The 24,544-nt window shown below is 46.9% G+C and overlaps 1 protein-coding gene across 1 annotated transcript in view; it reads left to right on the forward strand.

Moving 5' to 3' along the window:
* The window catches only part of LOC120401641 (calpain-14-like), a 48,686-nt gene extending 25,264 nt beyond the window's left edge, over positions 1 to 23,422 (forward strand). The window contains exons 6-22 of the mRNA XM_039531794.1: positions 1,050 to 1,224; positions 2,573 to 2,638; positions 5,473 to 5,558; positions 7,385 to 7,459; positions 8,154 to 8,317; positions 9,022 to 9,185; positions 10,367 to 10,378; positions 12,384 to 12,589; positions 13,242 to 13,278; positions 13,817 to 13,879; positions 15,678 to 15,735; positions 17,547 to 17,611; positions 18,003 to 18,071; positions 19,242 to 19,320; positions 20,740 to 20,856; positions 21,486 to 21,541; positions 22,299 to 23,422. Coding sequence (XP_039387728.1) covers positions 1,050 to 1,224; positions 2,573 to 2,638; positions 5,473 to 5,558; positions 7,385 to 7,459; positions 8,154 to 8,317; positions 9,022 to 9,185; positions 10,367 to 10,378; positions 12,384 to 12,589; positions 13,242 to 13,278; positions 13,817 to 13,879; positions 15,678 to 15,735; positions 17,547 to 17,611; positions 18,003 to 18,071; positions 19,242 to 19,320; positions 20,740 to 20,856; positions 21,486 to 21,541; positions 22,299 to 22,325 — 1,519 coding nt within the window. The 3' untranslated portion in view covers positions 22,326 to 23,422. The remainder of the gene's footprint in view (positions 1 to 1,049; positions 1,225 to 2,572; positions 2,639 to 5,472; positions 5,559 to 7,384; positions 7,460 to 8,153; positions 8,318 to 9,021; positions 9,186 to 10,366; positions 10,379 to 12,383; positions 12,590 to 13,241; positions 13,279 to 13,816; positions 13,880 to 15,677; positions 15,736 to 17,546; positions 17,612 to 18,002; positions 18,072 to 19,241; positions 19,321 to 20,739; positions 20,857 to 21,485; positions 21,542 to 22,298) is intronic.
* Positions 23,423 to 24,544: the final 1,122 nt, after the last annotated feature.

Below are 24,544 nucleotides of genomic sequence, written 5' to 3' on the forward strand. Positions count from 1 at the left end.
TCTGTGACTCGTATAGTTCTTTAGGCCAAGATTTGCAAAAAATGACTGGTGATTTGGGGTGCCTCCATTTTTTGGCTATCCAAATTGAGACACCTTAGAGGGGCCTCATTTTCAGACAGGGCTGAACAGCCACCCTCTAAATATCAGGCCCTTTTAAGATAACTACAGTTGGGCACCCCAAAATTGAAGGACTCGCTTTGATCCACTCCACAAAGTCACGTTTGAACACTCCAGTCCCACTCCTCCAGGGCTGTTAATCCAGCTGCATTCATCAACACTAAAAAAGAGACAACACTGAGAAGAACAAATTAGATGGTACATGACCTTCATCATCTTACAAGGAGACACTGAAGGAGCTTAATGTATTTGGTCTGAAAAACGATCCCAAGAATGGGAGAGAATTCTAAATAAATATTAGATGGGAGACAATATGAAAGAGGGAAAATTAATTAAATTTCACTGGACACTAGCCTTCTGTCAATGAGAGACTAGCTAAAATTTGAGACGATTCCATTTGGCTTTGCTATTTTGAAATAATATGTTAATGGTGAGGAAAATCAGACAGTGGACTAAAGTCTTAAGATGCAGTAGATATTCAGAAGAAACTAGCTAAGATATGATTATGAAAGGAATAGTGTAGGAGATCCTTTCAGTACTTCTTAGTGAAGGGGCTTAGACTAGAAATAGAGGAAACCAGAAGTTCCTTCCAAACCTGAAATCCATTATGTGTTTTCCCCTCCTCCTGAATGTTGAGGATACATATAAAATGAATCATGGATTTCAACCTTCACTTTGGTTTTGCAAGCCCATCCTGGAGTTTGCCCCTCTCTAATATCATAGATTATTAGGGTTGGAAGGGACCTCAGGAGATCATCTAGTCCAACCTTCTGCTCAAAGCAGGACCAATCCCCAAATTGCCCCCTCAAGGATTGAACTCACAACCCTTGGTTTAGCAGGCCAATGCTCAAACTACTGAGGTATCCCTCCCCCCTATTAGCTATGTTTGTACCACAAATTAATAGCAGATAAACTGATATCTCTCTTGCTAGGCTCTATGGCTCCTATGAAGATCTGCAGATTGGACAAGTGTCGGAAGCGCTGGTGGATTTTACAGGCGGAGTTAATATGACAATAAAACTGGCAGAGGCTCCTCCTGATCTGTGGGATATACTGACAAGAGCAACCTACAGCAGATCTCTCATGGGTTGCCAGACGCATTTAGGGGTGAGGCCTAGTCTGATGTCAAATGGATGGATGGGCTAACACCAGCCCCATCTTTCCTGGGAATATTCCCTCCACCAAGCTGAGCAGCAGTTTATTATACATCTGTCTCTCTCATTTTTCTATAGCTGCCATCACTGTGGTATCTAAGATGATGCACATTAGCATGTTTCACATTCTTTATTTAAAAATCACAGATTTCTTTTTAAGTTTGCATGTCTTTTCTAAACTGCCCTTGGTGTTCCACATTTCTTACAGTCAGAGATGGGTCTGGGCTAGGGAGTAGAGTTGAATTGCAAACCTACATCTGAGATTTGCAAATGGCTCCCGTCTTGTAATGGGCTCAACTAAACCCCCCATTCTAAATGCCCTGCCATCGAGGCGGCGTTGGAGCCCAGATCAGAATTTTGCAGCTGGAGCCAGGGGTGAAAGTAATTTAACCAGAAGAGGTGTAACTTCAACCGGAAGAGGCGGGACCTTCAAGATTTAAAGGCCCTCAGGCTCTGGCTGTGGCTGGGAGCCCCAGGGCCTTTAAATCACCCCGGAGCTACCAGCTGCAGAGGCACCAGGGAGCCCCAGGGCTAAGGGGTGAATTAAAGGGCCCGGGGCTCCAACTGCCACAGAGTTCTGGGCCCTTTAAATCACCATGGGAGCCCTGCCGCCATTACCTCGGGGCAGCAGGGCTCGGGCTGGGGCTGGGGTAGCGGTGGCAGGGCTCCAGTGGTGATTTAAGGGGCCCAGGGCTCCAGCAGCCGCGCTCGGGCGGGGATTTAAAGGGCCCAGTGCTCCTGCCATGGTGGGGAGCCCCAGGCCCTTTAAATCACGCCGGAGCCCTGCTGCCCCTGGGGTAGTGGTGGCAGGGCTCCAGCAGCAATTTAAAGGACCAGAGGCTCCGGCCACTGCGGGGAGCCCTGGACCCTTTAAAGTGCTGCCGGAGCTCCGGCAGCAGGGCTCGGGTGGCGCTTTAAAGGGCCCGGGGCTCCTCGCAGGGGCCAGAGCCTCTGGCCCTTTAAATCCCCACCCGAGCCCGGCTGCCGGAGCTCCGGAAGTAATTGAAAGGGCCTGCAGTGGCTGGAGCCCTGGGCCCTTTAAATCACCGCCGGAGAAGCTGGTCCAGTCCAGCACTGTGTACCAGCTCTTGCCGCTATGCCGTACCGGACCATACTGGCTTATTTTCACCTCTGGCTGGAGCCAGTCTGTAGTTACAATAGGCCAAATTCCATCTTCATGTATAGCTCCCTTTGGCTCCACTAGGAGCTGCATCCACAGAACTGAGGGCAGTATTGGGCTCAGCTGTTGCTTTATTAATACATTTGCTGCAGGTTTTTCTCTTTTTCTTCCCTGTATGCAGACAGCAAGGGTCCTAGAGAATGGGCTGGTGGCTGGCCATGCCTACACAGTCACTGGTATTAGAAAGGTAAGGACAACTCTGGTTCTCTAGCTCCAAACTTGTCTCTAATGCCAGCAGCATTCCCTGCTGCAGCCTTTGGTCAGACCGTGAGCAGGCCGTGTGCTGTGCTGGGGGAGCCTCATGCGCCATCCGCCCCTTTTAAGTGATGTCCGGGTGGCTTGAAAATGAGGAGTGCTTCAGGTAGGTTTCCTTTCAAAACTGCCTTCTTTTTACCAGCAGGACTAAAACATAGGGGACACTGACTGACCTCAGGGTAAATCTCAGGCTGTAATTGACTCATGGGCTCTGCTGACGGTATAACCTACAAGAGCATGCTAAGCCGAGCTGTCTAAATTCCCTTTATCTTAAAGTGAAAGGGGCTGGCCTATTTGAATTCCGGGGAGGTGGGCCTAAGCCTACCTAGGACACCCGTGCAACCGAGTGAGGGGCCACAGAGCCCAGAAGCCCTCTGAATGCATGGTATGGAAAATGAAAACCAGGAATAGGAACGTGGGGGCATAGGTTTAAAATGAAGAAACTGGATGGAGACACAAAGCACAGAACCCCAGACAGCGCCCACTGTTCCACTAAGGAGTTCGAAGAGATGGTGGAAACTGCCCAGAGGAACTCTGCCCAGATACATCTTGTGAGCAAGTTACGGGAATAGTCCCTACAATCACAGAGCACCTTCCCCTCAAGCTTCCTCCTTGGTCATGACTGGGACATGGGTGGTTGGACCTAGTGGTTGGAATAGGAGTCAGGCCTAGTGGTCAGAAGAGGAATCAGAAGCCAGGAGGCAGGCTGAGTCAGGATGCCAGGATATCAGAGGCCAAGACAGCCTAGAGGGCAGACCAAGAGTCAGGCATCAGGAAACAGGCAGGGTGAGATTACCAGGAGATCTGAATCAGGCAATAGGAGCAGGTAGCACAGGGGAGGCAGTCCTCAGCGGGGAAAATCTACTTGCACAGTTGACTTCTTGTTTCTCTGCTTTGTTTAAATAGAAGCAAGGAACCAGTCAGGATCCCTGGTGTTCCACCATTCAGATCCCAGGGCTCTGTCAGATTTGAGCTTCGAGTGTTGGTGATTGTTAACAGGTCACTGAGTGGTAGGTTGGAACATACAGGCTCCTAAGAGCCCTGTGGACTGGGGTTTGAGACCCGCAGCACTTGGCAGCCTTCTGGACTGATGGCTGGCCATCTTGTCCAGCACCAGGAGAAGACTGCCAAGGAGGCTCTGTGACTTTGTGGGCCACAGGCATGGAATGCATAAAGGGACAGATGTGGGGGAAAGTGCAGCCATAATCCCAGCAAGAGGTGCTGCAGCCTGGTGCACTCTGGATAGATCTGTGCCAGGGTATGCCGCAGAAGGTGCAGGCATTAGGGGTGTCTGTGGATGGCACCAACCACGGGCTCATGCTCACAGCTCCATGAGGAGCCTCCAGTTAACATCTCTGGTTGGCTGTGGGACCACTGTGGAGCAAAGGCTGGCCCACTGGGGTTGCTCACCTTCACTAAGTGGTAGAATGTCCCACCATTTAGTGTCACAGCAGGATACAAAGGTTAAGGGAAAAGCACCGAAGAAGCCCTGTCCAAGCCTGCAACTGATCAGACAGCCTGGCCTCCAGACTGGATCGTTCAGTTCGTCAGGGGGAGGGATTAGCGGAAGAGAGAGGCAGTAGATAGAGCATCGGACCCAAAGCCAGTTGGATGGGATGGAGCATGGGTGGGAAGAGCTCTTGTTGCTGTTATTGGGGCAGAAAAGGCCACCAAACAGATGGCTTGGCAAGCCACTGCCTACCTCAGGTCTCCCAGATCCTGGGCATGAGGCAAACGTAGAGTAAAAGATCATCTTAGAGATCAGCATCCTATTTATTCATTAGCAGGTGCACAAACAGGGGGGGCAAGTCTCCTCACTCCTCACCCTGCTCACTGGGCTCATCCCTGACCCAAAGGTTCAACCTCCGCTGGTAAAGAGGAGTTAACCTCCCTGGCCCCCATTTATTTCTTGGTGTCTTGGCTGAGATGAGAGCCAGTTCTGGTAGTGGTTTGTGTGATGATCACTGTTTGGAAATGGACTGAGACTCAGGCCACCAAACGGCTGTCTGTTACAACAGCGTTAGGTAATTGCTGACATGAGGTGTCTTCGGAACGGGAGGTGAAAAGGCTCAGTGAGGATCCCATTCACAAGGTGCAGAGTGCCTGACTCCAGCATGCCTTGTGGCTGGGGACCACAGCCTTGTTGTGTCTGGGAGGGCTAGCAGCAGCAGCACTTGCCTTGTAACAGTCTTTCCATGCAGGAGAGCACAAGCGCGGCTGCTGTGCCTAGAACCTGCGCAAAGACACAAGAAGGCAAGTGTGGAGAGAGGAAACTCCTTTCACCCTCTCTCCGCCCTCTAGGCCAGGCACAGTGCCCCAGTTACATTCAACTTCAGGAAGTGCTATAATTAAGATTCTTGTAGCAATGTTCTAGGCTGCCTTGGATTATTCGTCCTACTGATAGAATTAGTCTTCATGGCCCGGCCCTGCCCTCGGCTATGCAGGCATTACTCCAGGTTGATTGCTAGGGAGTTACACAGATGTTGTAGTGTGAGGATGGTTTTATTGTTAAGACCCTGAACTAGGACTCTGGAGCTTTGGGCTCTATTCCTGGCTCAGCCACAGGCTTTTTGCATGACCGTGGGCAAGACACTTAATCACTCCGGGCCTCAGTTCAGAATTCCGCATTGAGCAGAGTAACTAAAAAGAATAGTGCGAGTTGACACTCAGTAAAAGGAGAGGAGTCACCATGGCATATTATGCAAATATAAACCAGACAAAGGCTGCAGAGACCCTGGTAAACTCAATGTTATTTGTTTTGTGCAGGTGACTTGCAAATATGGACCGGAAAATTTAGTGAGACTGAGAAATCCATGGGGGAAAACTGAATGGAAAGGAGACTGGAGCGATAGGTGAGTGAAACAGGGAAGGGCTAGTGCTGAGGAGAGGTTTGGGTGGATGAAATGATGCTGCCACCTGCAGGCATAAATTAGTGCTGATGACATCCGCATTAATAGAACAGGTGGGGCTGCTTTCAGATACCCTTTGGTTTCAAGGCAATGACTTCATGGAGGTATTTTGCTAGATCAGCCAGCGCTAATGCAGTTCAACTAACTTAGTTATTTCACACATGCTGCTTCCGAGCATTTAAAACACAGAACTTTGGTTTTGCTTTTTTTGGTCAAAGGACACATAATGTAAAGGGGGTTCTTCATAATGCAAAATGATGAACACGGCAGGATCTAGCATCAGACACAGGTGTTTTCTGATTACCAGCGAGGCTGCTCCCAGGACAGCTAGAATAGTAAAGTGATCTGCCATCCTATATCAGAACATTCACCCCTTTGTCTGCGGATCATGCAAGACCTTCTATATACTGCAACTTCTGGGATTCTGAGATTAGAGTAGGGCAGGGCCTGAGCTACCTGCTCTTCAGGGAAGTAGGCATCAGGCTGGCTCTGAATATGACAAAGTAGAAGGCACAAGTAGAGATGGCCAGGGAAGTGGTGGAAGAGCCCCTGAATCTGTGTTTACATGGATGCAGCAGCTGGGAACTTCCTTTTCCCCTACAGAGGGCATAGTAAGTATAGTAGCCACTGCCCCTCAGTCGCAGAGGGACCGTGGCTGCTATTCCAGCTCAGAGGCTGGAGTGACAGCTGCAAAAGCACTGTGCTGTAGCGCTGCAAGCTACCCTCATTTTAGGTTGGGGCGGATTCCTTCTTTGGCAGCTCCAGTTAGTTCCCTGCACAAATCCTCTTTGCTCAGGTTTTATGAAGGGGTGTTGTGAACATGTTTGGATTTTGCCTTGTATGAAGAGAGAGTAACTTTCCTCTGATCTGCGTCTGTCACATGATAACATGAAAGCTGGCCACACTGAAGAAAGAATGAAGAGCATACCTAGGCCTGACTTGTAAATCACTTCCAGCTGTCTCTGGTACTTGATGCAGAATATTCTTCTGATTACGTGTCCTTTGACACAGAATTGACAAACAAAATAGAACCCAAGGTCTATATTTTAAACATTTGGAAGTAGCATGTATAATCTAATGAACTGGCCAGTAGAGCCAGTTGGGAATTTTCTGACATGTTTTTTTCTTTGGAAAATGCTGATTAGTTGAAACCAAAACTGTTTTCAGGAGAGGGCCTGTTTCGATGAACTTCCCATTAAAAAAAAAATGAAAAAAAAAAGCTTCTAAATTGTTGAAATGTTCCATTTTGAAAATATCAAAATGAAAAACTTCAACTTTTCAGGTCAAAATGACTTTCTTTAGAAACATAAGTGAATTTATAGTAAAAATGTATATAATTTTTTTTTCAGATTTTGACATTTCATTCTTTCAAGACAGGAAAAAAATTCAAAAACTCAAAAATTCTCATGGAATGGGACAACCCCAGTGTGCGATCCAACATTAGTGCTCTCTACAGAAGAAAATCAGAACTGCTCAGCCGTTTTACATAGGACCTCTATGGCTAGCAGCTAATGGAGATTTGCCTCTAGATCAAGCCTATGCTTTAGGTCTAGAGGGATTTAGGTTCTAGCCCTGCTTCTGCCATGCCATTCTGAGTGTCCATGGTGCAGTGTCTAGTGCGAACAGTGAACTGCTTGGGGCCAGAGATTTGTTACAGTGGGAACTGATCTTATGGCAGACTTCTGTATTGAGCTTCTTGACTTGAAGATAGATTTGGAGCATTTATTTAGTTATCGCTTCAAAATCAGCTGCCTTGTTTCTGTCCCTAGCTCTGGGAACTGGGAGCTGCTCAGCCCGAAGGAGAAGATTTTGCTGCGGAGAAACCAAGATGATGGAGAATTCTGGTAATGGAACTGTGAATATCTGAGCTCCGCTCCTCCTCCACCCAGCGCCAAGGCCACAGCTAATGCTGAAGCTAAACCTGCTGTCTCTCTGCTGCGCTCTAAGATGAGATCTGTGCATGATGCTTTATAGCAATTGGAACACTTTTTGTTTTTTAACGAAACAAAGGGAGAAATTACATGAGGCTACTACATTCCCATTTGGTGGTAAACGGACATGAGAAACAGCCTGTATGATTCAAGCGCGGTTCTGTGTGAAGTCAAGAGCGCTTTTAAGAGCAGAGGAAGAATCTTTGTCAGTCCCTTCTGCCCTTAAAGTCTATTTTTGTCATTATATTTTCAAGACAAACCCAGGCAAAGCTTTGGTCAGGCAAACAATGTTTGTTCAACTGCTTCCCAGTCCCATATATGTTTGCCACTAGGTGGCAATGTTGCATCCGGTTTCATTATACTTGTTCTTTTGCTTGTATTCTCATAATAATCTCTCTCTGCTGCTGTCCTTGTTGGGCCTTTAGTTATGCATTCATCACTGCTGCATGTTGCTGTGAGAGCAAACATTAACTTCTTTACTAGCTAATAATATGTAAGGGCTACCATATGTAACCCAGAAAGGGGCAGTGCTGGGGATATCCAGCCTCTACTTTTTAACCCCACGGATTGGCTGCTGACTAAGCATCTTGTGGCCGTCTTGTCACAGGATGTCTCTGCACGATTTTAAGACCCACTTCGTAGATCTGATGATCTGTAAATTAACTCCCGACCTGATGAGCCAGGAAGATGGAAAGAAGTGGATGTATTCTCTGCAGATTGGGAGATGGGTCAAAGGAAGCACGGCAGGCGGCAGGATGAGGCCCTACAAAGGTGAATGGCACTTGGATGGCACTTTAGGGGATCCGGATTTAGAACTTTTCTGTGTAAATAGTAAAGAAAGGAATTTGTTCAAGCAAAGCAAAGTTTGGCTCAAGACCCAAAGCCCAATCTTACCCTATCATAACCAGAATTCGACACCTTTTAAAAAAGGTTAGAAAGCCTGGCAATGAACAGGCAAGGGAGCCAGCTTATTCTCCATTACCACTGAAATCAGGTTGTTTCCTAAGGAAAGATAGGATGGTCTTGTGGTTATGGGCCTATTGCGGCACTTGGAAGAGGTGGTTTCAATTCCTGACTCTGTGACTTGGGCAAACCGCTTAAGATTTGACTTTTCAGGGATGTAGAGCATCCACTAGTCCAGTTGAAGTCAATGAGAACCACAGGTGCTCAGCACCACTGGCAATTGGTGCCCCAGTGATTCAGTTCTCACTAAAGTGAGGGGAAATAATTTTTCCTTCCTCCCACCCTTTGTCTTGTCTGCTTAGACTGTGAGATCTTCCATGGCAGGGCCTCTCTCTCACTATATGTTTGTGTATTATCTAGCACAGTAGGGCTCTGACCTTGGTTGGGGCCTCTGGGGATTATAAATGAGCTGCTTCCCCCACTCACCCTGAAGCCAGGTATCACGTGGAAACATGACGACAAAATGTGTGATGGAAAACGTGGCCAGAAGGTCTTTATGTTTTGCTTCTCAGACACATTTTGGATGAATCCCCAGTACTGGCTGGAAGTTTTGCAGGGTGACGGCAGCAAAAGGTCCCTGCATTCCTGCAGTGTGCTGGTGTCCCTGATCCAGAAACCCAGCAGCAAACACCGAAACCGGGCCCCTCACTTCTCCATAGGGTTTTCCATCTTCAAGGTGGGTAGAAATCTGGTCTGTGGTGGAATAAATGGGTTGCCCTGCCCAGCATGAGAAACTGCCTAATCCTCTGAACCAAGTGAGAGCTCTGCAGATCCTCAGAGTTACATATCCTGCAAAACCCAACGGGCTCTGTGTTCTCACCTCCCTGTCTGCATGTGGCTCCCATTCATCCAAGAATCTTCTCTTGAATCGGCGGGGTTGGGCCCCTTCAGACACAGCTTTCCTTGAGCTTTTCATCAAGCTCAGGATGTGATCTGTGTTTGCATAGTCTTTGTCAGACTGCAGGGCTGTAAAGGAGCTCCTGCTACCCCAGAGTGTACCGTGTCCAGCTGTGTGTGTGTTTGTCAGGGCTGAGGGAAGGGCTAGGAGCCTCCTGAGAAAACGCTGGATACAGAGTCCTTCTCAGGCTACCATTCATAATGGCAAAATCACCCCACAAAGGGTGGGGAGGGGCAGGGAGCTGGCCCTGGGTGTGATGTTGCAGCCATGTGTAACACCCTGGTGAATGAGTGCTATAGGTTCCCCCTCTATTCCCCAGCCATAGAGGATTTAATCCATGACAGCTCCTGCTGCTGAGGTTTAGCTCAAGATGTCGCAGATCCTGCTTTTAGCTCTGGAGGTCCCCGGTTCAATCCCTGATATGGCAGCCATCACATTTGGAAGGAGTGTGGCCCATGGCGTCAATTCCTCTGTGCTCCCAGCAGTTTGGGGGAATGTGCAGCCTCAGAGATTGTGTGCAGCCCCAGCTCCAGCAGACTGCAGCTGGAGTTGTGAGTGCTCAGCTGTTCTGAAAACTAGGGCCACTGTGCCTTAGTCAGGTACAAAGCCTCCCGCATTTCCCGCTGGGGCATTGTGCTCCTCCAGGCCGCAGCACCAAAGTCCTATGGGCCACATTAGCAAGGGACCCCCTTCCGTAGGGAGCCTCCTTCCTGACTGTTGAAAGTGCTGAGGGTCCTGGTGCCACCACATGTTTCAGCAACCCCAGCTTTACTGACCCAGCCTGGTGAATGGGCTGTGGATGGCCTGGGAAAGGTTTTCGAAGGGAGGAATCCGGGCTTTTTAGGCTAAGGAGCCCCATTGCTTCTCCTCCAGTTGTTAAACTACATCTGCTGTTAGCTGTGAGCCAAAGGGCTCTGAACTCCCTGACTGATGGATGCTCTCTCTTTCTTCCTCTTTAGGTGGGCCCAGAGGTAAGTCCCTCTCTGCCTTCCCTTGGCATCACATGGGGGCCATTCAGACTCCATGTCACCACCTGTGGAGCTGCGAGTGCCTTTGTTTCTTGACCCACCATTCAAAATGCCTTAATACAAGCTTTAGAAGGCGTTACAAGAAATCACCATTAATACAGAGCTATTACTAGAGGAGTGTACCTCAGTTCAGCATTAAGGCCCTGCTCCTGGGCTGCATCTGAGCTGTGCTCTGAGCAGCGATGGGGAAAGGTGGCATACCACCCTCCCACTCTTGGGATCAGCCAAGGGCTGGGATGGTGCCCAGCATTAGTTAGAGGAGTCTCAAGGTAATTCACCCTCCCACCAGCTCATTGCTGGGGATCTCCCAGAGAAAAGACTGCAGGTGTCTTCTGCCACCTGGGCTTTGCCAACCATTACAGGATGTTCTTAACCCTTTCACCTCCTCATGGAACTCTGGGACCTGAGCTGGGCTTCTGAGAGTTAAAAACTGAGGAGGGAGTTTGCCCTGACTTACATCCCTTGATCTGAAAGGGGCTATAGCAGGTATAAGCCAGGGCAGGATCTACCTCTGATCTTGTATCTAGGAATCCTGCACCTACTGCCCTGCTAACCACTTAACTCACTTCCAAAATCAGTGTCCCCAGGAACTTGGATTGGTAAAGAACTAACTTTAGCAAACAGTCACTCCAGCATGTTTGCAATGTTAATTACCTTGTGTTAGAAACAATAGCCCTAGATATGGCCTCTTTCTGAACTACGTATGTTAGGGCACCATTAGGAATACAAGTGAGATTAAATTTGCTAGCACACGTGGGCCTGACACGGATTAGGAGAACACCGCAGCACTGTCTGTGCTGCATCCGTGCTAATGGGGAGACCAGGGATGATGGGAGTTCAGTTTCAGGTTTGTATTGAACACTGAGATTAATGCTGAGAGATATAAAACCGAGACCGTTTTTGGAATTGGAACTACAGTGAATCACGGTATTGACAGGGCCATAAAAGCTATGAATGTAATATATGATGCCTAGTAAGGGACAGCCCCACGCCCCTGTAGAGGAGAGATTGCCGCATTAGCATGAGAGAAATATGGACAAAGAGAGAAGAACAGGAACTCCATCATTCTGCAAGAGAGTGAAATGTCTGAGCGGTTTTGTGGCACACCCCATATAAGGAGGCTGCAGTATTTTGGCCTGCAGAATAAAAATAATTTGTAAGAGCAAAGAGTGCTGCATCCTTGTGTAGGACATGGGGTATCAGGGATACATACACACACAGGGATACATACGCACACACAGGCCTGGAAGCTGTAGCAAAGACGTAAGGTGGAATTCTCCCCTCACCCCACTAAGGTTCTGGAGCACTTTGTCCTGGTGTAGACACAGTGTAGGACCACCACCATAGGTGACCCTATAAGTCCACAGCCCCCGTTCCCCCCCCCCCCCAAAAAAAAACCCCTCTTGTGCATGGGGCATGCTGGGGCAGGGCTGTGGCGCATGAGGAAAAAGCTGAGGAGGTAGCCCTCAACATAGGGCGTTCTGTGCTGCTCTGGGTAGTGCAGTGCTCAGAAGGCTGCTGGAGTTTAGGGCAGCTCCTGGCTGTTATAACTTTCACTGGGGGCTGAAATGACCCCTGCAGCAGCCCAGAATAAGAAGGGTGCAAAGGTGGCCTAAGGCCACTCTTGCCCCGTTCCCCCCTCAAGTTCTGGGCTGCCGTTCTTAGTGAGATCTGAGTAGGCTGCAGAGGGACTTGGGTGGAAGCCCCATTGCTTGGTGACTTTTAAAACGGGACAATGAGAATGTACCATAAGGACAATCTGGCAGGAGGACAGACAGGAGATTGGTCTTTCAACTCTCTAATTAGATTTCTAATGTCTGCCTCCTTTGCTTGTGGATTATGGAAACTGGATGTGCTATGGTAGATTTTCTTTAAGCATGCCCCCGGGTTCTCCGCATGACTTTCACCTGAAACCAGAGAGAATTTCCTTTGTTTCTTCCCTGGACAGTACCACAAAAGCAACAAAAGGCTGGCACCAGCATTCTTTGCCTGGAACCCCTCCGTCAATCAAAGGCATCTCTTCCTGAACGAGCGGGAAGTGACTCAGGATTTCCGGCTGCAGCCTGGGGTCTATGTCATCGTCCCCTCCACCGCGGAACCCCAGCAGGAGTCCGAGTTCATCCTGCGGGTCTTCTCCAGGAAACACGTCCTTCGGTGAGACGACGCCATTCCCTTGCTTGTAGTGTTTTCTTGGTGCTTCTGGGATAGTTGTGCCTTTCCACCGGGGTGGTGGAGTCACAGGTCAGTGCTGTCTGCTACTGGGCTGGATGAAGCTTAGGATAAGTACCTGCTCCATAGCCTAAACAATGCTATTAGTCCTAGTCTTTCCAGGGAAGTGCAACAGGACAAGGCATTGAACTAGGAGCACTGGAGACACTGTGCATACTGTATGGGGAGACACAGCACGCTGGCCTTGTCTTCACTGGGATATTTCTCGTTACATTTTCCACCATTGCTACGACTGGTTCATCACCATGACTGGTAGCAATTGTGAAAGCTCTAATGCAGACTAGGCCCAACCAGCCACTGGCCTTCTTTCCACCACATCCAGGAGACCTGTTCTGTGCAGGGTTAGCTGATATAGTGCTTAAAATGCCAGCAGCTGCCTGGAGCCATATTGACACTACTGCTTCCACTAATGGCGTTGCAATGGTGGGAAAGATCCCTATTGTAGACACAGCAGCTGTGTGTGGGCAGGTTGGGGTCCCTGCATGGGAAGCAGAGGAAGGCATTTTCCTTGGCAGGTGGAGAATCACATGTGATAAGGGAGACACCATCTAACATTTCCATTGTTTTCCATTTTCAGCGAAATGGGCGGAAATTCAAGTTTCATCCTTTCCAAGGTTAGTTGGAATGAGGGAGGTGAACTGTCGGAAGCTGTGTTTCAGATCAGGACTTTGGCTTTTCTCCTGTGGCAGTGCTCTTCTGGGGCAGCAATGGGTCGGGGTTGAGTTGGAATGTGAGACCTCATGTTACAGCACTTTAAGAATGAGACGCCATGTCTTGTTCTATAGATAGAATCTCTTGTACCATGAAGGTGAACATGGTATAAACGCCCATAACAAGACAGACAAACCAAAAGACACAGATGCTTTTTCACTGCAGTGTAAACCGTTCTTTTTGGCGAGATCATCACAATTCATCTTCACTCTTTCTTTTCCATCTGCCTGCAGAGAGTCTCCCTTTTATTTACTTGTGTTCCTCCCCACTCTTCTCCTTTTGTGTACTAGCAAAGTTGAAACCACAATGGGAGCTGGACAAGTAATTGCAGTGGTGATGGCAGGACAGGGAATGCAGTGAAATTTGGGAAGAATGTGATCGTATGTTGGATACTCCTGCTTCTGTTTCTTCAGTTAACATTGACTTTTTTGTTCCCTAAAGGAAATAATTGATAAACATGAAGGCAAGATTTGGGAGGATTTCTTCAATAAGCATTTTGAACAAGTAAGCGTACACATTAACTGCCAAAGGAAATTCTTCAAGGCCAGCTGCTTGCACTGCCAGAGCAATTGTGCAAAGAAAAGTCAGAATGCAATGGGGAAATTGGGAGCTGGAGTGTGCTGGAAACTGGTGGGGAACGTAGGAGATCGGCATGAGGGTACAGCGTGAACGTCACTCAAGGAGTTGTGCAATACATAAACAGTCGAGAAACATGCCAGTTAGTGAAAAGCACTCTTCATTAAATTCACAAGCACTCAGCTCACGTTGGGTCTGCTTAGGCTTCTGAAAGCCACTAATTTACTCTCGATGTGCTCAGAAAATTAACATAGGCATTAGCAAAGCCGCTCCCATCATCTGATATGTATGGGGACCAATTATTTAATAGTGGGCTCTTCAGTCTAACAGAGAAAGATATAACACAATCGTTCAAGGTAGACAAATTCAGACTGGAAATAAGGCATAACTTTTTAATGATGAGAGTAATTAACTGCTAGAACAATTTAGCACAGTGGTGGATTCTCCATCACTGACAATTTTTAAGTCAAGATGGGATGTTTTTCTAAAAGCTCTGCTCTTAGAATTATTTTGGGGAAGTTCTGTGGCCTGTGTTCTATAGGAGGTCACACTAGATGACCACAATGGACACCAGAATCTATTAAATGATTAATAGTCTTGCTCGTAGAGAGACAATATTTATTCTTACAGATTGTTTATTATTATTATTATTATGGACCTGATTTTCAGAGGTGCTGAGTGCTGGCAGTTCCCATTGATACCAGCTGTAGTTGTTCAGCTTGTCTGAAGATCAGGCCCTGTTTAACTCTGAGAATTAGAGCTGGTCAAAATTTTGTGCATAATTTTGCCCATAATTTTTTTTGCACATAAAAAACAGCATATGTTCACAAATGAAAATTTCCACAAAAACTTTTTGGTTCTGACAACATTTTTTGGTTGTAAACATTTTTGAAAAATTTTGAGGCTTTATTTTTCATGAAAAAAAATTGAGATTTTTTTCCAGGTTTTTCAAAATTATTTTCATTTTGTGTGTAACTTTTGATTGTTGTCATGGGGTGTTTTCTTGACTCTTTGGTTGGATGAGTGTGCACATAAATACTTGCTACACTCATTCCAACTGTCTTTCACAGGGGGTTTCTCTGTGGTTTGGACAGGTTTTGGTTTCAGGAACTGAAGTTTTTCAGCAATCAAAAGTTTCCAGAAAATTCAGTTTCAGTTTTTGGAAACCATGAAAAAATTGATAAAACAAACAAAATTCTGTGTTGAAAACTGAAATGGAAATATTTTTTAAATTTTTCATCTTTGCTGACGATATGCTTGATGTGACAGATAACACAAAAGAGAAAGAGGGTCTTTTGAAAATAATGGGCCAGATTTTTAGCTGGTGTAAATAACTGTAAATGCATGAATGTCTGTGGAGCTTCGACCATTTTATACCAGATGAGAATGTGCTTTTAACAATCTACAGGTCTAATTGAACACCCCCAGTAGGGGCGGCTCTAGGAATTTCTCCGCCCCAAGCACGGCGGCACGCCACGGGGGGCGCTCTGGCGGTCGCCCGAGCCGCCTGCCGCCCTCCCGGCGACAGCCAGTGCGCCCCCCGTGGCATGCCGCCCCAAGCACGTGCTTGGCACGCTGGGGTCTGGAGCCGGCCCTGACCCCCAGAGTCAATGGGTGTCTTTCTGTGGGAGTTGGATTGGGGTTGAAAAGGCAAATAGTGAAGACAGGACATGCTGGGAAATCCAGAGCAGGGGAAATTTATTACAATAGTATTTGTCTCCCCTAGCATCCTGAAATAAACGCTGTGCAACTCCAGAGGATCCTGAATAATGTTGCCTGGACACGTAAGTGCTAGGAGATAATAGTTTAATAACATTAATTAGGTACTAATTAGAGATGAGCCTGAAGTGGACCCATAACTCCCAAACTCCCTCCCTGAGTTCTGGGAGTAGAGGAGCTGGTTTGAAACCCCGGATTTGAACCTTTTCTGATAATTTAGGTTCCAAATTGGATTCCAAACTGGCAAGGATCAGTTCTCAGGATTTGGTACAGATGTGGCCCAAAACCACAATGCCTGAAAAGTTTGAGCAATAAGTTGGCTGAGTCCCTTTATACTTATGCAGATAGGGGCTGATGTAGGCATGGGAGGGTAATGAGTAGAACTGGGTGGGAAATGGCTTTCTCATGCTGGAAACTTTTGAGACTTCAACAAATTTTCCCATCAAAAATGGGAATGAAAAGTCGAAATCTCAAATATTTTCACAAACTGAAAGTTTGAAAAAAAAATGGGATTCAGTTGAAACATTTATTTTCAATTTTGACTTTTTATTATAATTAGCTTAAATTAAAGACAAAAGTTGCTTAAGAACATAAGATTGGCCATACTGGGTCAGGCCAATGGTCCATCCAGCCCAGTATCCTGTCTTCTGACAGCGACCAGTGCCAGGTGCTTCAGAGGGAATGAACAGAACAGGTAATCATCAAATGATCCATCTTCAATCCAGCTTCAAACCAGAAAACCAGAATTCTATGTTAGAAAATATCAAAATTAAAAATTTTGACAATTTCAAAACTTTTTTTCCTAAATTTTTTCAAGTAAAAAAAATTGTCAAAACTGACCCTTTCCCATTAAAAGTTTTGGTTTGACAAATTGGCATTTGCAGACAATAGAATTCTAATCAGTTCTAATAATTGGCTTTACCAGCACTAGTCTCTTTCATTGCACTTGTCTCTGGGTAGATAAAACATCTGAAGCGTTGGAAGTTCCTTTAATTTTCTCAAGGGTGAATGAAGATTGATTTTTTATCTTCATGTCAGTATCTTTCGAAAGTGACCCATTGTGAAATCTGTAATGAAACTCACCAATCCAGGTGGAGTGTCTTTACTCTTCATAGGCAATCAGTTTGAAGACATTTGTTTCAAAACTTTTACTGTGTGTGATGCATATTTAATAAACAGAGCTATAATGAGATTACAGCATCTTCGCTTTCTGTAGAGTAGTGATCTGTGAGTTATGGCATCTGTTCCGTGGAAGCCTACAGGCAATCAATAATCATGAGTTGCAACAAGATTAGTTTCTTTCTGTTTCTTTTCACATAACTCGTGTATGGCTCAGGAATGCTCAGAATTAGGCTTTCAGTGATGCTTGTGAGTTTAAAAGCTGCCTGTCTGTAAGAGAGACAGAGAGAAACACTAAGCACAAGGGTTTCAATTCATTGTGGCTAGTGAAGCTGCACCACAGATGAATTAGGCCTAAGGAGATCAAGTGACTGCTCCAGGTCACCCAGTAAATCGTATTTGGGGTGCTTTTTAACTATTTCCTGTATTAGCTACAGGTAATGGGTCATATTCCGCTCTTCGTCACATGGCCGCAGGGAGCTCCCATTGGCTTCCATGGGAATTACACCCATGCAGCTGAAAGTGGAATCTGACCCACTGTCTCACATTTGTCCCTTGCCCAGGTTGAATCACAAGAGATGAAACTTGTAAATCAGAGGTACGGTGTCACAAAAGGTTTGGGGGGCCCCAATCCTATCCCCAGTGAAATGAATGGCAGTTTCACCATTGAGTTTCGAGGGCAGCAGGCTCAGGCCCTGGAAGTCTATTTTTCTGAATAGTGTTCAGTGCTTCACCGGAACAATCTTCTCTTTTCCAGATCTCCAGAGCTTTCGGCTGAGGTTTAGTCTGGATGCCTGCCAAGGTATCCTGGCACTGCTGGATGTATCCTTTAGCTTGGGCTGTATATTTATTTGACGCACCTAATACCTTACCTGAGCTTTATTCTTCACGGGGGAGGGACTTACATTGTGATTTCTACATCATCGGGGCATTGCCCTGCTCACTTATTTCCTAACTCCCAATAACAACAATTCAGTCAGGAAGAAATGGGGTTTGTTCTGTAAAGGATCAGATTGTGCTCTCATTGAAATCAGTAGCAAAACACTCATTGATTTCAGTGGGAGCAGGAGCCGGCCCATAGTGAAGGGGGAACTTCCCAGAATCAGCATCACCACCATCATAAAATTATATTGACTGACTTTTTTTTTTCTTCTCAATTTTGGAGTCTCTGCCCCTTTACCAAGACATCATCGACCTTAACTCCTCCACTAAGCTTAATGCCACTGGCACACTGAGTATTCAGGAATTCAGGGTCCTGTGGAAGAGGCTGATTTTCTATCTGGTACAAAAATATTTTACTTGCCTCCCTGTATACTTCTCAATCGGTGTTGGCTAGGAAACAGTTAAATCCCAAGAAACCAGTCGGATCTCTGGGTAGCTATGAAGACTCATGAGGATGTGAACTGGATGGAAAAGTTGCCTGCTTGTCAAGACACAGGGAAATACTTAGTCTTAAGCAGGGCAGTCGCCAGAGGTGAGGGAGGATCCAGCGAGAATGGAGATAGCCAGGAAAGATCAGTGCTGGTGCAGCATTGGTTTCACTGAGGTTCCTGCTTTTGAAACCCAATTGACCTGCTGTCTGTGACTGACGCACAAGAAAGTCAGGGGCTAGGATCCACAAAGGGATTGAGGCATCCAACTCCAGGAGACCATTTATGGCTGTGAATCCTGAGCAGATATAGGCACCTCTCTCTGGCCTGGAGTTATGCACCGAACTACTCCTGGGGGCAGAGCTTAGGCCTTGCTCCTCTCGCCAGCATTTTGTGTTGGCTAGTTTAGGTAACTCTCCACTCAGCTTGCTGGCTTCTGAGAATCCCATTCTTAGGCACCTAACTCTCTCAGTTCATTGGTATAGGGAGCCTGGGCGTCTAACTCAGGGCTGTGAATTCCACCTGGCAGCAGAGCACTAGAAGTTAGGCATTGCAACGCATAAGTCCCTTTGTGGATCTGGCCCCAACTGATTTAGGGAAAGGTTCCACAGTGAGTCACTGGTTCATCTGGGATCAGAACTCTGGACCCTGCGAACTTTAGTCAGGGCGTATTCTTGCATGTGGGAACACCGTATCCCTGAATAGGTGCTTCATCTGCACATTGCAAACAGATTTCTTGGGCCCAAATTCTGCCCTGACTTTACCCCCTGTGAAATCCCACTGGAGTCAGATTGTAAATAAAGACAGACTTTTGACCTTAACTTTTCCAGGTACAAGTCCCAACTCTGTGGCTGCTTTGCAGCGTAAGTTAATAGAGATTCCTGGAAAAATCTACTACTTTCCGATATTATTACTACTACTACTAAGTATATGAATTGCTTTGACACCTCCATGTTGATGAGCCCCACACATAGCAAAGTGGGGTTTGTGTGTCAGTGCTGCTGACCAACAGATCTCCCCTTCTAAGATGCTCAGATTCACTTTTGTTTCTTTCACTTGTTTGATTTATTTTTAAAAAACAGGAAGTTTTCCAGAAGAAAGATGTTGATAGATCAGGAAATCTGGACTTAGTGGAATTGCATGCAGCTGTGCAGGAGACAGGTGAGCAGGTCACCGACTTTTGGCAAGTAACCACATCCTCAGAAAAGCTGGAAAATCCCCCCAACTGGGAAAGAACTAGAAGACTGTACCAAATGCCAGTAAGAGGGGCAAACACACAGAACCCCCTCTCCCCCGTAACCGTAGCTACTTCTGCTACTCCCTCTAGCTTCTCTCCCAACCACTTTCCCAGCAGTCAGGTTAACCATACTTTATCAGTGTCACAAAGACCCTAGACCTTGGCTTCTGAAAGTGCTTTGCAGCGTGACGTTTCACTTTAGCTCTGTGTACAGTATATCCATGTCTCATTGACATCTCTCTGCTGGGGTGGGAAGGCAACCACTCCATAGTTAACTCTCCATTATAAGCCCTATTATGAAACCTATACGCTCCCCACAGAGTCATAACTAACTTTACTTTAACCAATTGGTTGTGTGTGTGTGGGTGGGGGGGAGGCATATATTTGTGAGCCAGATCCTGAGCTGGTACAAATCAGTCCAGCCCCATGAAAGTCAGTGGTGCTAATGCTGATTTACAGCTGCTGAGGATCTGGCCCTCTCTGTCAGCTAGACAAGCACACAAGCAGTAGCAGTGTCAGACTTTATTCCTTTAAGATCTTTGCCCCAATCCTGCCAGGAGAACCAGGCAGGTGGACCCCTGCATCCGGGCAGAGCCACGCTGACTTCAGTGAGGCTCTGCGTGGGAGAAAGGATTCACTCACGCAGTTCTTTTAAGGATCAAGGCTTTTAAATGCTCAGGATTTATTGGCAGTTTGCCTCCATCTGGTTAATTAAAGTCATTTTGCTTGGCAACATTCAAAACTGTAGCTATAATAAAGAGGTGAAAGATAACCTCCAAATCCAGGTATTGCTGTTATTTACATTAAATCATAAAGGTTGTGTTTTCCAGGCACAAATACTGAAAGACACTTGGGGTGAATTCCCCTGCATTTATTTGTGAGACAAAAAAACAACCACCTGGACTTGGAGAGATATCCAGACCCTGAAAATGGCGTGAGGATAATTTTCCCCACTAGTTTCAGCTGGATATTCTTCTTCACCTCTTTTCCTAAATTCTTGTGTTATATGGTGCTAAACAATTTCTGTGCCTTACCCCAGAGGTGGCTGCATTGCAGTGGCGGGTAGAGGGATCTGTTATATTACTTGCGCTACCTCCCATGGATATTGTGAGTAGAGATGAACCAGATTTTGAACCACTCAAAGTTTGGGGGTTACATTTGGATCTGAGGGACTGGTTTGGGTCAATCCTTCATTTGAGGCATAGTTATTGTCTATCAAGCACTTTGAGATCCTCACATGAAAGATGCTGGGGAAGGGTAAAGTCCTGTTAGTTTTGCAATTATCCTGTGATGCTCTGAATGGCTGCAAGGTGCCCTATCATTCCCTTTCTTCCTTTCTATAGGTATTTCGCTCAGCAACGAAGTCTGTAACCTAATGGCGATTAGATACGGCAACCCTGACCTGAAAATCAGCTTTGAGAGCTTCGTCTGCTTCATGCTGCGAGTGGAGATCATGGGGGGTATGGAAGTTATTCAGCATGTCACTGATGCTGGACTCCAGAGCAAGTCTGGGGCCCCTTGCAAAGCCATTCAGCTCAGTCCCCGGGGCTGTAAGAGCCAAGATATGGGGCTTGGTTCTCTTCTCAGATAAACTAGTGTAGAGCAAGACTAACCCCACTGAAATCATGGAGTGAATTAGAGGAGAATCAGGCCCTAAGCCTCTTTCCCACACTCCTAGGTCAGGCAACCTGGAGAGGTTTGGTTCTGTGGAGAGAGCAGGTCTTGTATCTGGCACTGCAGTGTTTGCCTGTGCATGGAGTTAAGGGAATAAGAGATGTTCCTATTATGCAGGAAGCAGGAGGACCTGTGATGTGTCCCAGCCAGAGCTGCCATAGAAAGGGAAACCTTCTGATCTCCCCAGGAGTCAAATGATCACAGCACCATGAGGCAGCTCATACTGCACCCCACATGTCACTGGTGAATGTCTCATATGCTCCACACAGGCATTTCGAACTATCCTGGATGGGGTGGGGTCCCCCATGAACTGCTAGAGGCTCCACATTTCAGTTCACTCCTGGGCTGGCGAGTCTGAGTTGCCCTTGTCCCCGTTGGCCATCGAATTAATTTTCCTCGTTCTGTTTCTTCACAGAGGCCTTTCGGAACTTAACTACAGACGGCAAAGGGATATATCTCCAGGAAGCTGAGGTAAGGCCATGCACTTGCCCATTCCTTGAAATACAGCCTGAGACCTCTTTGCCTGCTGTAGTAAAAGGCTTATTAGAACAACAGGGCCTGACTCAGCACTGCCATGCACCTGTGCACGGTCATTTGCATCTGTGCCTAGTGACTGTAAAATGCTACCCTCATTAACCAGGCCTCACAACACCCGTGTGAGGTAGGGAAGTGTTAGTTATCCCCATTTTATACATGGGGGAAACTGAATCACGGAGCGACTACAGTCACACAGCAATTAATGCGGAGAACTCCCGAGTCCCAAACCTTTGCATTAGCCACAAGATCAGCTGCCCACCAATAAAATGCAAGAGATCAAACTTTCTTGGAGGGCTAACTGGGGCCATAGAATGTAGCGAATGGTTTGGATGTGTGCATGTGGTCACGTCACTATCTGCTGCTGGATGGAATCGATACTACACAGGCTCCAGTGTGCATAATTTCCTGGTAGTAATGGAGCTGCTTCTCTTGCACCCTTGGGGTGGGTTATGTGTTTTGGGATCTCAAGAGCACAGATCTTAGTTCCTGCTCTGTGGGCCTAATTGTGATCCCACTGTAGTCAATAGTAAAGCCCCCATTGACGCTAATGTGAGCAGGATTGAACCATATGTGAGGTCTTCACACTGTCTCACCACAGACAGAGAATCCACAACCCTCCCATTCAATTGTGAATGTTACTGCAGTCCAGTTGGATGTGCTAGTTCAAACCACTTTCCCCGTTATTTTACAGTGGATGATGATGACTCTCTATTCTTAAAGCAAAGCAGTGGAGGAGGAAGGAATTGGACTTAGACACACTGGCCCCTCCCAGGACATGGAGGGTTGTTCCTTATCAACTTGCTGGATACTTTGGGCCAATCCTGCAATCCCCACTCATGCGAGCAGTCCTTGGTCAGCCAGTGGGGTGGCTTAAATGCGTTAGGACAACTGAAGTGAATACAGGTTGCTGGATCAGGCTCTTTCCATATGGATAGATTTTATCCCATGAGGATCTACTTTTATGAACAGATTGGATCTAAAGACCCGAGATGCGGTGAAATGAAGATTGGCTTTTATTTTTAATGCATCATTTCAGACACCTCTGAGAATCCGCTCTTAGAATGGGACTGCAGAGTTGTGGATTCACTGAGAGACCAGGGTGACACGTAGTTCTTATAACTAGCAAAGCTACCAGGATGAAAAGTCCCGTATTGGATGCCCTGAATCTGTAAGGCTCCCCATAGTTTTCAGGTTGATTGTAGTTGGACACTTACAATTAGTAATAGTTGTGTATATTGTGGTAATGCCCAAAGGCTCCAGCTAGGACTGGGCCAACACTATCCTGGGCGATGGACAAACCTAGAAAACAGACGATCCCTGCCCCAAATGGCTTATGTGCTAAAGATGCAAACACATTCAAATTCCACAACCCCTCCAGGCAAATGTAATCCAGGTCCCTTCCTCCCTCCAAGGGTAAAAAGAATCACTAAAAACTATTAATGAGTTTGGAAGCTGAAGTCTAAGCTTTAGGGCCAGATCCTCAGGTGGAATTTGAAGTCAATCGACCTATGCTCATTATGCCAGTTGATGATCTGGCCCCCTTATTGGTTGTTTAGGGCTGAGACATCATTGTTTGCATAAGAAGGTGGGTAATGACTTCCAGTTACAGACGGCAAAGGACAGTGAAGGACTGTTTGGTGCAATAACAGCGTTCTAAGCATTAATGTCACTATTTTCCAATTTAGTAGAAGAATTTGTGTGCATTGAGCAGTCTGAGCATTTGTTATCGATGACGTAGATACCCATAGGTGAGGTCTAATTATGGACTTGCTTTGTCTAAATAGTGGGAATTGTGTGTGGATTTGAGATCAGAATTTGGGCCTCTATATTATAGGTGGGGATGGGGGTGGGAAGACGAGGGAATCTGGGACTAGGAATTGGGGGGCGGGACGGGGGACCTGGACTGGCTGGGCAAGGAGCCAGAATGGGAACTGATTGGATGAGGAGCCTGGGAGGGAGCCTGGGACTGGAAGCCAGTGGGGATGGGAACATGGGCATGGGGTGACTGGAGGCCAGGTGCAGAAGGAAAGAGTCAGATTGGGGGAGGAGCAAGGAAGGGGGAACTGGGATGCTCTGGGCAAGGGGACTGGAAGAGGAGGAGAGGACTGTCTGCAAGGAGACTTGGGAGGTGGATGAGAAGCCTGAGGAGTAGAGACTGGACCTGGGTAAGAGAGAAGAATGGGATTGGGACAAGGAACCAGGGTGGGAGAAGGCACAGGACTGAGATGAGAGCAGGTTGGAAGATGTGGGTAAAAGGGGTCACGGGGGGGATGGAGAGAAGAGTTTGTGCCTGCTGAAGCACACTCCCCTCCAGAATGGGGACTGGAACCAGAGATTCCTGAGTCTCACACTCCTCGGCTGTCAGCGAATAGCTGTGATACCCGCTGCCAGCATGTCCCATCCCCCTCTAGTGCTGGTCCACAATGAGAGTTGGGACATATTCCTGCTCTCAGATACTCCGCTAGCTGAAGTGGCACAGGGCTGTGCAATGGATCTAAAGGTCCCCACCCTGCTGACTGACCCATGTGGGCATCAAGATGGTGCTACACAATGGAATTGCTGGGTTTTGCAGTGTTCTGTTTTAAAATCTAGGAATTCACTAACTACATTCAAAGAAGATTATTGAGGTTGCAAAGTCAAGCACTCAGAAGTTAGGAAATGCCAGAATTAAGCTTGCATCTACAGCCTTTATTCAGCCCCCTTGTGTGTATGCCTTATGAGACAGTCTTTCAGTCACACAATCACAGAGTAAGTTTGGTTGAAATGACTTGCCCAGCATCACACAGGGACTGTATGGCATAGACAGGGGCAAAATCCAGTTTCCCAGGGTGGCATTCAGCTGCCTTAACCTTTCTCTTCCTGCAATTCCCTGCCTCTTTGATTACACACCTTCCAGCTCGGCAACAAATGAAGCAGGGGTCCTCCTGCATTGTACAA

The sequence above is a fragment of the Mauremys reevesii genome, linkage group 3 (assembly GCF_016161935.1).
Source record: "Mauremys reevesii isolate NIE-2019 linkage group 3, ASM1616193v1, whole genome shotgun sequence".
In the NCBI taxonomy this organism is placed as follows: Eukaryota; Metazoa; Chordata; order Testudines; family Geoemydidae; genus Mauremys; species Mauremys reevesii.